Raw genomic sequence first — 15,617 nt, forward strand, 5'->3', positions numbered from 1 at the left:
TAGGTAAGTGGCGCCTTTATAACATCTGATATCTGGTTAAGGGAGATCTCTTCTGAAGACAGAGAGGTGGCCTGGCGAGGCTCACATATACTCCTGTCCGGACAGTAACGAGAAATCGTTCTGTCTTCTGTTCTGTTCTGTAGGGAATTCCTCTGGAAGGGTAGAGAGGTGCCGACGGGCACGCACGCACTCCTACCCCGGAGCTTTGGCAAGACGTTGCATTGCTCCTCTGTTTTTCTGTTTCGGTGCCGGGTTTGTGTTTCCTTGTGTTTTGTTCTGTGTTCTATATGTTTTTTCTGTCTTTTGTTGTGTGACTTCTGTGGTGAAACTTAAGGAAAGTGGACATCAAAATGGGTAATAAAGCAAGTAAGCCTGATAGCCCTTTGAACTGTGTTTTAAGGAATTTTGATAAACTTTACCCCTCTTTTGTTAAGCAGAGCTATGATTATCCCATCACCAAGAATCGCCTCCGAACTTTCTGTGAGGCAGAATGGCCCACTTTTGGAGTCGGCTGGCCCCCTGAGGGCACCTTTGATCCCCAGGTGGCATGGGCTGTAACTAATACCACTCTTGGCAACCCCGGCCACCCAGATCAAATAGGATATATCCTACCCTGGGCAGAAGCAACAACTAATCCACCCCCTTGGATGAAGGTTTGTATGGTCCGGAATGGACAGGGAGGGCAGGCCCTGATTGTGACCAAAAAAACTTCCCAGGAGCCCTCAATTAAGAGCCCTGTTTTACAGGACGCTCAGGAGGATTTCCTCCTCCCCCCCGTACACTGGGGTTCCTCTTTATCTCCCTGCTGCTGGTGCGGGAACAATGGAGACAGCTGCAAAAACTGCACCACCGCCTCCCTGCCCCTCCCCTGAGCCGCTGCAACTACCTCATTCCACCACTCCTTCTGCTATCACTTCCCCAAATAAGCCAGCCCCTGTTCCATCCCCTCCTCATACCCGACAGGGTCGCCCCTATGGAAGGCCTGATTCGATCCCCTCCCCAGGCAGACCCGCAGGCACTGTTTCTATTTCTATCCCAGAGGAAGAGGTGACTCCCGCCCCTGTCCTTCCTCTCCGCCAGGTTCCAGAAGGTCGTTACATATATGTACCGTTTTCCACAACGGATCTCTACAATTGGAAAAACCAGAATCCCCCGTTTAGTGTGGATCCTAGTTCCCTGATTTCCCTGGTTGATTCTGTCTTTTTTAATCATCTCCCCACCTGGGATGACTGCCAACAGATTCTGCATACCCTTTTCACTACGGAGGAAAGGGAGCGAATCCTGGCAGAAGCAGCTAAAGCGCTGCCTGGAATAAACTCTCTTACGCATGACGAGAAAACGGAAGTAATCAACTTGGCTTTACCTAAAAGAAGACCAGACTGGGATTATGGAACGGCGAAAGGTAGGAGAGCACTCAGCGATTACCACCAGGCTCTATTAGAGGGTCTTAGGAGGGCAGCTCACAAGCCCACCAATCTTTCTAAAGTAGCAGAGGTGAAACAAAACCCAGACGAATCGCCTTCAGCGTTTCTCGAACGGCTCCTAGAGGCATACCGTCTATATACTCCTATAGATCCTGAGGACCCGACAAATCTGAAGGCGATTAACCTGGCTTTTGTAGCTCAGTCAGCCCCAGACATCCGTAAAAAGATTCAAAAGATAGATGGCTTTGCAGGGAAGAATAGGTCAGAATTATTGGAGATAGCCCAAAAGGTGTTCGAAAACAGAGAGAGCCAGGATGATCTACTGATAAGGAAAGTAAATCGGGCCACAGTAGCTGCACTAAGGTCTCCGGAAGTTTTTAATTCCAGACAGATGCAGGCGGCACATGGCAGGGGCAAAAGAAGGACTCCCCTCCAAATAGATCAGTGTGCTTATTGCCGGGAACATGGACACTGGAAAAATCAGTGCCCCCAACGAAATCAAAAAGACTTTCCCCCGCTGCAGACCAGAGCCCCTCAGCCACAACCGGCTCTAACTTTAGAAGAATAGGGGGACCATGGCTCTTTCAAACTAGGCTCCCGAGAGCCAATGGTAACCTTCACAATTGGGAGCCAACCTGTAAATTTCTTGGTGGATACAGGAGCTTCATATTCGGTGTTACAGAAGCCCCTAGGACCCCTCTCTAATGAAACTATGGAAGTACAAGGGGCAACAGGAGAAATTAAAAATTATAGATGGACCACAGATCGGACTGTTGATGTAGGACAAGGAACAGTGACTCACTCTTTCATTGTTATCCCTGAATGCCCTTTCCCATTGCTGGGGCGGGACCTTCTAAGCAAACTTCAGGCAACTATATCATTTTCAGGGGAGATGCCTACACTACAATTGGGGAGTCCTACAAGAGCCTTAACTATAACATGCCCATTAAGTGAGGAATATCTGCTTTCTCAAAATCCTATCCAAGCTTCAGAGGGAAAGTGGAAAAAACTATTAATCCAAGAAATTCCTGCAGTTTGGGCTGAAGATAATCCTCCGGGGTTAGCTAAACATGTGCCACCAGTCGTAGTCCAACTAACCTCTGGGGCTATGCCCATTCGGGTTAGACAATACCCCATTAGCTCTGAAGCCAGAGAAGGTGTCAAAATTCACATCAGACGTCTCCTAAAAGAGGGAATACTAATTAGATGCCAGTCAACCTGGAACACCCCTTTGCTGCCGGTCCAAAAGCCTGGGACTCATGATTACAGACCAGTACAGGAAACTGTACACCCAACCGTCCCAAACCCTTATACCTTGCTCAGTATGTTGCCACCAGAACATACAGTCTACACTGTATTAGATCTGAAAGATGCATTTTTCTCCATTCCTTTGTCAAAACTGAGTCAGCCCATCTTTGCATTTGAATGGACTGACCTGGAACAGGGGATATCAGGACAACTAACCTGGACTCGACTACCTCAAGGATTTAAGAACTCCCCCACCCTCTTTGATGAAGCACTCAACAAAGATCTGAGCCTCTTCCGCAGTGAGTACCCCGAGATAACCTTGCTCCAATATGTGGATGATCTTTTACTAGCAGCAAGGGATGAAAGGGACTGTTTAAGGGCCACCCAGGGTTTACTGAGAACCTTGGCTCAACTGGGGTACCGAGTCTCCAAAAAAAAAAGCACAAATCTGTTCTCCTCGAGTTACTTATCTAGGATATGAACTGAGGGAAGGGAAAAGGCTGCTATCCCAAGCCCGCATAGAGGCCATAATGAAGATCCCAATCCCAACTACTAAAAGGCAAGTTAGGGAGTTCCTGGGGGCAGTTGGGTACTGCCGTCTTTGGATACCTGGATTTGCTGAGATTGCCAAGCCTTTATATACTGCAACTGCAGGGAGCAACTCACCCTTAGTTTGGACTGAAGAAAATGACTTAGCTTTTAAAAATCTAAAAAAGGCCCTGGCACAGGCTCCAGCCCTAACCCTCCCTGATATCTCTAAGCCCTTCCATCTGTATGTTCATGAGAAAAAGGGCATTGCAAAAGGGGTTCTTACCCAAAATCTAGGGCCATGGAAAAGGCCTATTGCCTACATTTCAAAAAGGCTGGATCCAGTAGCGTCAGGATGGCCCCCTTGTTTACGAGCCATAGCGGCTACTGCACTTCTGGTGAAGGAAACAGACAAGCTTACCCTAGGGCAGACTCTAACTGTGACTGCCCCTCATGCAGTGGAAGCTCTATTGAGGGATGCCACAAATCATTGGATGTCAAATGCGCGCCTCACTCAATATCAAGCTCTACTCCTAGATAAAGACAGATTAACCTTCAGTAAATCCCTGGCCATCAATCCAGCAACTCTGCTGCCAGACAGCAATCCAGAGGAGCCAATTCATGACTGTTCAGAGATGCTGGATGTCATCCAAGGTACTCGACTAGACCTGACTGACATTCCTCTCACCATCAGAGACGCAGACCTTTACACCGATGGCAGCAGCTATGTCCGGGATGGAATAAGGTATGCAGGGGCAGCTGTAGTCACAGGTCAAAAAGAAGTTATTTGGGACCAGGCTCTGCCCAGGGGCTCATCAGCCCAGAAAGCAGAAATCATTGCTGTGACACAGGCATTGAGATGGGCAAAAGGAAAACGGGTGAATATCTACACAGACAGCCGTTATGCCTTTGCTACGGCACATGTGCATGGACAAATATATAAACAAAGGGGACTTCTAACCTCAGATGGCAAGACCATCAAAAATAAACAAGAAATTCTTGAACTACTGGAGGCAATTTGGTTACCAGACAAATTGGCTATTATCCACTGGCCTGGACACCGCAAAGACGATAGTCCTCAGACCCAGGGTAACAACCTGGCAGATCAAACAGCCAGGGAAATAGCCCTTGGAGAGCCAAAATACCAAGCTGTCCTAGAACTCTCCAATTATCCAAAATTTCCAGTTAAATTTTGGGAAGAGGCCCCGTCATATACTACAGAAGAAATAAACTCATACTCCTCAATGGGGGCCCAGCAAAACTGTCATGGCTGGTGGACCCTCCCAGATAAAAAAATCTGCATACCTAAGCTACTAGGGAGAAAATGGTTAACTAATCTTCATCAAGCCATGCATTTATCCCCCAAGAAGATGTCAGAATTGATCTCACCCTATGTCTGGCTACCAGGACATCGAGAGATGCTTCAAGATATCTCAAATCGATGCATGACATGTGCACAGGTAAACGCTAAAAGGAACCAACTTCCACAAGGAAACAGAAGTCAAGGTACTGTACCTGGTGAATTTTGGGAACTAGACTTCACTGAAATTAAACCTGGACTATATGGATATAAATACTTGTTAGTCTTTGTTGATACTGTCTCAGGCTGGGTAGAGGCTTTTCCAACCCGGACGGAAACAGCACAAATAGTAGTTAAAAAGCTAATAACTGAGATTGTTCCTAGATTTGGCCTCCCTCTAATTTTGGGGTCTGACAATGGCCCGGCCTTCACGGCCAAATTATCTCGATTGATTTCAAAGGCCCTTAATATAAACTGGAAATTACGCTGTATGTATCATCCTCAAAGCTCAGGGAAAGTAGAAAGGATGAATAGAACATTGAAGGAAACACTGACTAAATTAATTCTTGAGACTGGTGGTAACTGGGTTGATCTCCTGCCTTTTGCCCTGCTGAGGGCCCGTTGTACTCCTTATCGGGAAAAATTTACCCCTTATGAAATAATTTATGGGCAGCCACCGCCTGTGGTTCCCAGAATACATCTAGATCTGCTGGGAGACATTCCAGTCTCAGAGGCACTTAAAGGGTTACAACTAATCATGGATAAGATCTTTCCTCAGGTCCAGGCTGCTCAACCCATCGGACACAGATCGCCTGATCATTCATTCCAGCCTGGAGACGCTGTGCTGATAAGACCCTTAAAAACCAACAGTCTTGAACCCAGGTGGAAAGGCCCTTACATCGTGATTCTCCGCACTCCCACTGCCGTCAAAGTTGCTGGCATTCCTGCATGGATTCACCATTCACAGCTTAAGAAGGCACCTGCAGAACCCACTGGAGGAAAATCAAGCAACCAAAGGTGGAAAGTGACTAAACGTGGACCCTTTAAAATTAAAATTTCTAAGGGTTAATGTTTTGTCATTAACTTCTCATTTTTTCCTTGTCATTGTAAACATTATGCTAATGTTTTTCACTTGTTGTAGTATATATGTATTCTTGGGTTTTAGCTATGCCAGTTTCAACGAGCCTTGCACCCCTTCTGTAACCCAGGTAGGACCTGCCATTGCAGGATCCCCACTAATATTAAATTGCACTTACTCCTGTCAGGATCCAATAATTGGCCCTATCAGATGGTATAAAGATAACCAAGAAGTTTTTAGTCAGGTGTTCAGGGAGGGACCATGGAGAAACCTCACAGATCAGTCCGAAAGAGGTAATATAAACTTTGGAATCTATAAATACTCAGCTCACCCACGAGATTCAGGGCAATATTCCTGTGTTAAGCTTAAAAAGGGAGCCCTGGTGGATACTGTCTATTCAAGTGCCACTTTAAATGTGGATGTTTCTGTGAGCCCCCTAGAGTCTGTAAATAACCAGAACTTCTGGCTACAATTGGCTGTTGATACTATGAACAAAAGTTCCTTCTGCATACAAGAAGGAAGCTCAGTCCATCAATTGTTAGCTAATAATCTTATGGGCCTGTCTATAAAATATGATGACTATGTTAAGGTGACTGGGGATAGAGTTACACAGCAAAACTGGCCTGTGTCTCATACAGAGTCAGCCTTGCCGGCTTCACTAATCGTCCAGAAACATTGTTTATGCATAGACTGCACCCTTCCTCGATCCCCACCAAATTGTTCTATTGAACAATATATCTCCCTACCCAATGGCAAACGACTTCCTACAGGATGGGTTTTTCTCTGTAATAAGACAACCTTCCAAGCGTTGCCTACCAATTTCTCTGGAATCTGCTCTGTTGGGAGGATTTTTCCTTTGCTGCCATCCCTGGCAGCTCCCCACCGAGTTATCCGAAGTCTGCCCCCCAATTGCAATGACAATGTAATCCTCCTGGATCCACTAGACGTTGCAATTGCAGCAGCTTTCATTCTACCAGTCCCGGGACTAATGGTAGGAATTCAAAGAGAAATCACTAAATTAGCCTGTAGTTTTAGCAAAACAGCTAACCTTACAGCACAAGTTTTAGCAGAAATTAATCAAGAGATGAAAGAACTCCGAACCTCAGTACTACAAAATAGAGCAGCTACTGACTTTCTGCTACTGAAACATCATTTGGGCTGCCAACAATTCCCAGGCATGTGCTGTTTTAATATTACTGACTATTCTAATGTTATTCAACAACAGATAGATGAAATGAAAAAGGAAATAAACAAGATTCAAATGGACAACTTTTGGCCAGACCTAAAAAACTGGTTTCCATGGTTAACTTCTCTTGCAGGTCCTATAATTTGTATTCTTCTCCTATTAGTTATTGTCCCATGCATTATTAACTATGTGCTCAGGTTTATAGGGCTACAACTCAATTCTGTTATGTACCACCGACAGTATTAACATATGTTGCTGACATTACTGGTTGCTCCCTATCAAAGATTTGAAAGGGACACATCAGAAAAGGGGGGAATGATATACCTAGCCTAATTATCTCATTAGATTAGAAGCCAGCTTGTCACAAGTTATGAAGGATTCATTTCTGTTTTCTGTAAAAATATCAGGATGTCTGTATGGCCTGGCCATTAGTTGATGTTGTAAAGCTGATTGGAATGCCTGCCCGTGCCCTGAACTCACCCAAGTCCGGTTTTCCCTGACCATATAACAACCCTTTCCTAAACTTTAGTGACGCCTCATAAATTCTGGCCCTCCCTGGCCAGACAACGACCCTCTCTGAGTCTCTAAGATCTCCATAAATTCTGATGCCGGGGCCAGCAAAAATGTAAACTTGTGTTATGCTCTTCAGAATGTTGTTATCTGTAACCCCCCCCCCCCATTTTGTGTAACTTTTTGGGCTATAAAACTGGGCCACAAAGAAGCCTCGGGGCTGTCCTTGGCTCCCACGATTTTGAGGGGCAAGGCAGCCCGGCCGGTCGAAATAATAAGCTTGCTTTAATTTGATTTTAATTGGAGTCAGTGGTCTTTTCTTGCGTCGTGGTCTAACACATGTCATCTAAAAGTAGTGATGTCACATCTTTGATCCAAATCAATGATAGTAAACTTTTTCAGCAGAGCTTATGTAAGGTTACTGTTTGGGGAATACTTACTTATTTTTTGAGTTCTCTAGATAGTTACATATCACTGCTTCCATCCCTCCCATTCACCATCCTTACTTTTTTTTTTTTTTTAATAAAAAGAAGAGTACTAGTTTTGTTCTCTGATCATTTGGATGTATTGTGCTCAGCCACACTTTTGTTGACATGAAATCAACTTTACCAATGAAACTTCTCTTCAGTGTCTCATGGCTTAAATTTTTCTCCATAAGAAAGAGCTCCCCCATGCAAGTGTTATGCTTCTGTAAGAGACTGAACACAATTTTTTTCAAGATGGAATCTCTGTAAAAGTTTGTTCAGTTGAACTAAGATGAAGGATAATATGAGATGCTATTGTTACAGAGCTGGGGCCTTCCAGGAAACTGAGGCAATAGGAAGAATTCCCTTCAAACCCCGAATCCTGGAACCAAGTCAGAAAGATTTCAGACATGTTGCTCACAGTAACAGGAATGAGTTCACCGAAGGAACAGAAAAGGGGGTTGGTATACTCTCAAGGGAGAGAGTGGGTCCTCTCAGGGAGGACAGGTGTAATGTGTGTCTCCTGCACTCTAATTTTATTGGGAATCTCAGAGAAGTTTCCAGAGAGTGCCACCCAGGCCCACTTCTTGACTTTTGACCAACAGCATGATGACATCAGACTTTCAAGTCCTCATTGCCAGGACAACTCTACCTCACCTTGTGAAGCCAGAATTAGACAGACAGTCAATATAGATAAGTAAATCCAGTCAGGTCAGATCAAGAAGGCCAATTTTGAGTTGAGTCTGCAAGTTCCAGACTGTCCCCTGAGGGATGGAAATGTTAATTCCTTCAGAGCCTTTCCTCCACTCTTATGAAAAACTTCCCCCTGCTTCAGCCTGTTGCTAAGGTAACCTGTCCCAGGAATTGCCCCTCCCTACAGGAAGCTATAAGGTTGTGTACTTGGCTGCTGCATCCTGCCCTTCCCCCTTCAGCCCACCTGTTTCCCAACTTTTGGCTATCCCACCCAGGATTTCCTAGGCCTAGTCAAATGCTAGTCAAGTAAGAAGGAAGGAAAAAGGGGAAGAGGATAGGAGAACAAAGGAAACCTAGGAAATATATAAAGGACAGAACACCTCGCTTCTTGGGATGCCAGGATACCAGCTCTGGCCCCCTTCTCCTGCTGGAGAAGTCTAAGTTACCCCTTCTTAAATAAACCCTGCTTTAATAATGCTTGCCTTGGCATGCTTTCCTAACGTTCAGACTTCAACTCGTCACCCACAAACAACAGTTATCATTTGGCTCATGCTAACTGATTCTAATTGTATTCTTAACCATAAATTCTTACAGATTTTATGGCTAGGAAGAATTATCCTTATCTTTCTGAGTTTTGGTATCTAGTCTAGGAAAAGGGTCACAAAATTCTCCCCCATTCAGGGTAACTTGGATTCCTCTTGACATTATTTTGGGCCTGAATTTCTCCCGGAGATAACATGTAATTTGCTGAGGAATGTGACATAACCCATCCACTTAATCGAGGCAGAACTGCAGGTAAATTGCTTTTTAGAAAAGAAAGCATGTGAGAGTCAGCCCAGTAGGTTCATCTTAGAGAATTCCCTTAATCTCATGCTCCCACCACTCACATCTCTTCGTCCCCTAACACTATTTAGAAATGGACATATATAAGATTTCTTATTGTGAGTCTTAGGAGGAAACTCAGGCTTTAAAAAAAGACCCTACACTACAAAGGGAAGTAAGAATATGAGAAATGCAAGAAAACAATGTCTGCCAACTTTACATTTTCATGTCAATCTACTCATTAATTCAATTCTGGTGTTAAAAGAAGACTTTCTACCTGTATCTACATACTTATATGTATACTTTATTATGTGCTTTATCTGTTTGTATCTCTTTATGTCCACATATACCTATGCAAGAATTCAGAGAAAGAGAGGAGCAAGGCCTGAGAACTGAGTGGACAAAGGCGCTCTGCAAGTAAACAAGTAAGTAACGGGGGATGCAAATCTGTCCCTGAATAACCCAAGAACATAATTGAAAAACTGGAGATATGTGGTCACCTCTAGGAAAATTTCTACCCTGGAATCCTTACAGAATTCACATGTGTTCATGGTGTACAATGAAGGGTAGAAAATGTGTGTCTGAAAAATCAGCATGGTGGCTTGACCCAAGATGCTTGGAGACAGCAGCTACTGTAACTGATAACCACTTACTTCCTTGAGGCAAGTGGCAGGAGGTAGGCTGAGTTTCCTGCTCCCCTCCTGAGCTGAGTGATCTTGGTGTGTGAGGTAAAGAGGAAAGTGCCTGTTTTGAAGATGCATCCAGCTTGGGCTTTGGAGAAAAAGGAAGTTCAGTTCTTTAAGTAAAGTTCTACAACAGGAGAGCAAATGCAAAAAGAAAACAAGTTAAGGAAAAAAATCTCTAGGTGGTGAGAGGAATAAATTTCGTGGAGTAAAAGTTTTCATAGAATGTCTCAGCACCTAAACACTTAATTAGAACTTTATTTAATTTTCTAAACAATAGGAGGCATTGAAGGATTTTGCTTTAAGAAGATAAATGTGATGCTGAGTCAGAGCCTGGGGAAAAGAGTCAACAGAGGTGAAGGGAATATTAGGAGGTTTTTATAGTCTTCCAGAAGAGAGGTAATAAGGACCTTGCTATATACTACTGAATATATTTATGTAGTATTTTCTGTTAATTAAATTTTTTAGTATAATGGCGCAGAAGGAGAGCTTGTCCTATATTTTATGGGTCTTCAGGAGTGCTAGGAAAATAGTCTACTCCATCCAAAAATAGTCTATTAATTAAAAATTAATTTCTTCAGAATTTCATAAAATCTGGATGTAATTGGCACTTGATATCTATTTCTGATAAATCCCTTAGGATATATGTAGCTTATGAATCAGATGGAAAAACATAGGTAATATCTATGCTGCAGAAAGTATGGTCAGATAGAAAAATACAGACATTTTATGTTTATGAATTTGACCATCTCTCCTCTGTAAATAAGCTACATTATGAAGTACACATACAGATTCTCCTAATGCAGCTGAATATTAACTTCCCATGCATGGATGGGCAGATTATTAAACAATTAAATTAAGTGTGATTCAGAGACTCAAAAAGTGGGGACATCTGAAATTGATCTGTTAATTATTAGCTGCATCATAGGAGTCTTTAGAACAAAATAAAGTGGTAAATTAAATTTCACTTGTTGGAAAGTTGAATTCTGCTGACTTATTTACAAGTAAAATAGTGGAAGGTGGATAGTAAAATCACACATTTTTTATTAAGCCTTTTCTATATACCTTGTCAAGAACAGGAAAAAAAAAATGGCATACAGGAAAGGGTTTTAAAATAATCATTTAAATCCTTGTGTAAAGGTCTAACATGGCATGGTGTCAGTAAAGATTCAATCTGTAAAAGTGGTCAAAACTAAGGAAATTTAAAAAATATATATAATTTCACTTTTTGGCTTGAAAAGTATGAGAGTTTATACTTCATGTTTGAGAAGATGAATAAAGTATTTACATACAAGGTTTCTTTATGGCTTCTATTTTAAATAAAATCTATAAGGGCATGATTAGCAGGTTTTTATACTAAACTATGTTGAAACATTATGGTCATGTTCAGTGAGGACAAAGCGTGTACTGTGGTCCATACTAAATGACAAGCATTTTTTTGCTTCTGTGGAGTCTTTATTGTTACATGGGGAAGTGTGGAATCACTGGCTTCTTACCCCCCCCCCACACACACACTTTTATTTTCTTTCTGTGTTTGGTGGAGGTGTTTTTGTCCTGCAAAGTAGATCTGAAAAGACTCATGCTGGCATAGAATCCATTAGTAGCATCTGTTTGTAAAAAATTTTTGGTAGCTGGCAAAGGGTAATTTATTTCAAAAACACTTCCTCTTATAAAATGAGCAGTGCTTGACAGAACGGAAATATTTATTCCAACAAGAATTATTAAATTTTTCTTTTTATGTTGAAGGTAGATTTTGTTCCCAGTTTTGCCTTTTCTGAAATGAGATAAAAATGTGATGCAAATTTCTTAAAATTAAGCAGTTCATAGCTGCATTGATAACTAAATTTAAATTGATTTAAAAGTAAATTAAAGTGGTATGTATTATCTGCCCAAATGAACCATATGTCTGTACTCGGTAAAGCAAGCAGAATAGTTTATGAGCAAAAAAGTTATGTATTATATGTAAAATACTCCAAAAATTTAAAATTAATTTTAGGTATATTAAAGGGCAATGAAAATTACATAATTGAAGATCTCAGAAAACTGGAATGCTTATGGTAAATCATATTCTTGTGAGACAACTAAAGTAATGAAGTATAAAGTACCAAATACTGTGCAAATGTCAACATATTGGATGTTACCTATACAAATTCAGTCTGGCTGATGACAAGAGAAAAGGAGAGAGAATGATTTCAGAACAGGTGATTCACTCTGTTTTTTCACCCATCATGGGGGATACATATGAGAAGAGATGGGAAGCAATGCCCTACCTTATCTGCTCTACAGTCCATGGCTCCCCTCAGAGCATATACAGCTCACTGCACTAAGAGCAAATTTAGTGTCTGAAATATTTACCTTGTTTTCATGCACATTGGCTCCTATTCATGAGCTAACTATGGGGAATGATGTCCAGTTGAGAAATGGTGACCTACTCCAAATCTAATGAAAAACATGCCTATTTCTGTTCACATTGGAGGGTTAATAGCTTTATTCCCACTGTCAGTGGGGGGTGTGTTTAGTTTTCTTGGATTACTGTAAAAGGGCACACAGACTGAGTGGACTGAAGCAACAGGGATTCATTGCTTCACAGTTGTAGAAGCAGGAGTTTGACATCAAGGTGTGAGGAGGGCCATGCTCTCTCAGTGGGCTCTACTAGGGAGTCTGTCCAAGCCTTTCTCTTAGGTGCCAGTGTTTCTGGCAATTTTTGGTTAGTAGGTACATCATTCTAACCTGTGACTCCATTGTCACATATGTCACATATGATTCTTCATGTGTCAATCTGTTTCTCTTTACTTGTCATACCACTTTGAGATCCAACCAAATGACTTCATTTTAATGAGATTACATCTGTAAATATTTTATTTCTATATAAGGTCAAATTCATAGATACTAGGAAGCAGGACTTCAACAAAATTTGGAGTACTCACAATGTCATGAATATGAATTCTTTTTTTTTTTTTTTTTACCTTTTTATGTGTTAGTTTTAGGCCTGAATTTCCTTAGGGTTTATTGCATAGGACATAAATATAAATGTATCATAAATATTTCACACAGAAGATGTTTTGTCTTATGCTAAATTTTTTGTTGAATAAGAGATATTAATTCTTGTGGTTTATTAGTAGATTATAAAATTTCCCAACTACCCATTTGCATTCCAAGGCTTAGAGAATATACTAGATAATAAGTTACTTGAGTTTTGATATGAATTTACCTTTCCTACTTTTCTCTTTACATTCATTCTGTAAATATCAGAACTGATAGTAGAATATAATGGGCAAAATTTTAGAGCTAGGTCACAGTTAAATGTATCCTAAGTATATAAACATGAAGGAGGAAAAATTATGCCAAACTTGTGTTAAGTTTCCTGAAAAGAACTAGCCTTCCTGAATTAGACCAGATGTCCCCCTTGTATTTTGGCAGCTTTAAAAAAAATCAGTATATCTTGAAAAGATGGGACAAAATTTCACCAACATCCATAAATAAGCTATAGGCTGGTCCAGTATTATTCCTTTAAAAAAAAAAAAAGAAAAAAACCTATAATATCTCTCTGGTTCTCTATCACAGAAGTATTGGTTATGAGTTGATTCTGGAGTCAAACAGCCTAGTTGTAAATCCTAGTTGTGTTACTAAGACAGATATCCCTTCTGTAATAGAGCATAATAATGATACAAATATCATAAGGTCTGAAATGAAATTGTGCAAGGAGAAACACAGTTCCTGAAACAAAATGTGTTCTATGGTATTTATGTAGAAGTAACTGTTCTTTCAATCGATACTTGTTTACTACATTAATTATTCTAGGTAAGCTCATGCTAGATCCTGAGTTAATTGATAAAATAAAATAGACATTTTTTTGGACTTCAATTATCTCTTAATTCATGTAGTAAAGTTCATAATTTTAAAAATAATCATAATAAAATATGATATAGTAAAAAAAACAATGAAGTATGTGAGCAGAGTCTAGAATAATCACAATTCCTAGGAGAGTTGGAAAGAGCAAGATATGGGGGACTCTGAATGTTGTTACTGTCTCTAAATGTGCTATGAAGTGACCATGATCATGAGTGTGCTCCAGTAAAACTACCTTGGCTTATGTGCTATTACCAATTCATTTGCATAAAACTGTGTATGCTATACTCTAGTAGATATTAAGATAATTTCCCACATGTGATTTTTGCCTAATTCCCTGACATCAAAATCAACCTCATTGTGTAATGTAACACTCCTATAAAATAGCCCAGTCTCACTGAAGGAATAATTTTGCACTTCATGCAAAAAAACCACTTTGACATGTAATTCTACATTCATAAATTTATGCTCACAAATAATTAAGAATTTGCACCAATATTGTAAGCATGTTTACTTCAGGCTTATATGCAATAGTAAAACTTAGGAAAAAAACATAAACATTCAACTATAAGAGATTTGTTGAACATATGTTTTTAAATACAACCAGCAGAAATAGCAATTTTAAAATATTGCAAAATTATATGTAACAAAATTTAAATGTATTTACAATATTTTCAGTAATGAACAGATGGCAAAGTAGCATAGCTTGCCCTGCTTGATATCATTTATGAAAAATTAGTATAAATCATATGTACATAGATGTTTCAGAAGATGTGCTAAAAATGATTTTTATTTTCTTCATTTTGTTTATATGTGTTTCCTAATTTTTCTGTGCATATTTAACAAACAATTTGGAAAATATACTACAAGACAAATGCATAAGATGATTTGTAGTTACAATGTGAAAATATAGATTCTTTTAGTAGAAAAATTAGGTTTTGTTGATTTTTAAAAACATTTTTATAGTAGAGCATAGAATTTTTTCTGAAAGTGTGAACCTATTTATTGTAAAATATTTAGTTATAGAAAACCACACAAAGAAAATATGCATCTCAGTGAATTCTTATGAGGCACGCTCCCTTGCATGTTCCAAAGCAGGACTTTGCATGCTCAAAAAAAGGACTTTGTCAGTCACTCCAGAAGTCCTTACCTGGGCCCTATTCCAATGGTACTCCTGTCCTCTCCAACAATATCCAGTAAGTGCCTTAAAGCAATCAGATGCATATTTCTAGAAGCTCTTGTTTGGTCTTGCACATCTAGGTATTTTAGCCCAGACGTTAATTCTGGAATATTGTTTGCTATATTTCTCAAAACCCTGTATCCTGAGATGTGGCAGCTGAATCAAGAGGTCTCAGCAGTCTCAGGTTTGGCTCCATTGTCATGAATATAGGTGGTGCATTTATCTGTCAGGGGGTATGTAATGCTTAATTGTTCCTTTTTTTTTTTTTTACTTTATTGGTTCTTTTTAGTTATATATGACAGTAGAATTCACTTTGACATAATTATTCAAGCATGAAATATATATTATTCTAATTCTGACTCTAGGACCTCTCCTTCCCCTTCCTTTTCTGCAAACCATGCTCTCTTCCTTCTATTGCTCTTTCTGCCATTTACCCATAGTTATTTTCTTAATTAACTTTTTGTGGGTATACATAGTGGTTAGATTCACTGTGATGTTTTCATATGTGTACACAGGGAAAGTTTGGTATTGTCAGCAGTTGCACATGTTCCATGGTCCATATTTACTAGAAGTCACGCTATGGTGATATTCCATTTCTATAATTTCTTTTTCATGTATTAATTGGACTAAGTTTGATAAAAAGATACATCCC

At 40.3% G+C, this 15,617-nt stretch overlaps 1 protein-coding gene across 1 annotated transcript; it reads left to right on the forward strand.

Moving 5' to 3' along the window:
* The first annotated feature begins 822 nt into the window (after positions 1-822).
* Positions 823-1,992, forward strand: LOC144251219 (uncharacterized). Its single transcript, XM_077794273.1, has one exon. The coding sequence runs from the start codon at positions 823-825 to the stop codon at positions 1,990-1,992; it is 1,170 nt and encodes a 389-aa protein (XP_077650399.1).
* The last annotated feature ends 13,625 nt before the right edge of the window (positions 1,993-15,617 follow it).

This window comes from Urocitellus parryii, chromosome 1 (genome assembly GCF_045843805.1).
Source record: "Urocitellus parryii isolate mUroPar1 chromosome 1, mUroPar1.hap1, whole genome shotgun sequence".
Lineage (NCBI taxonomy): Eukaryota > Metazoa > Chordata > Mammalia > Rodentia > Sciuridae > Urocitellus > Urocitellus parryii.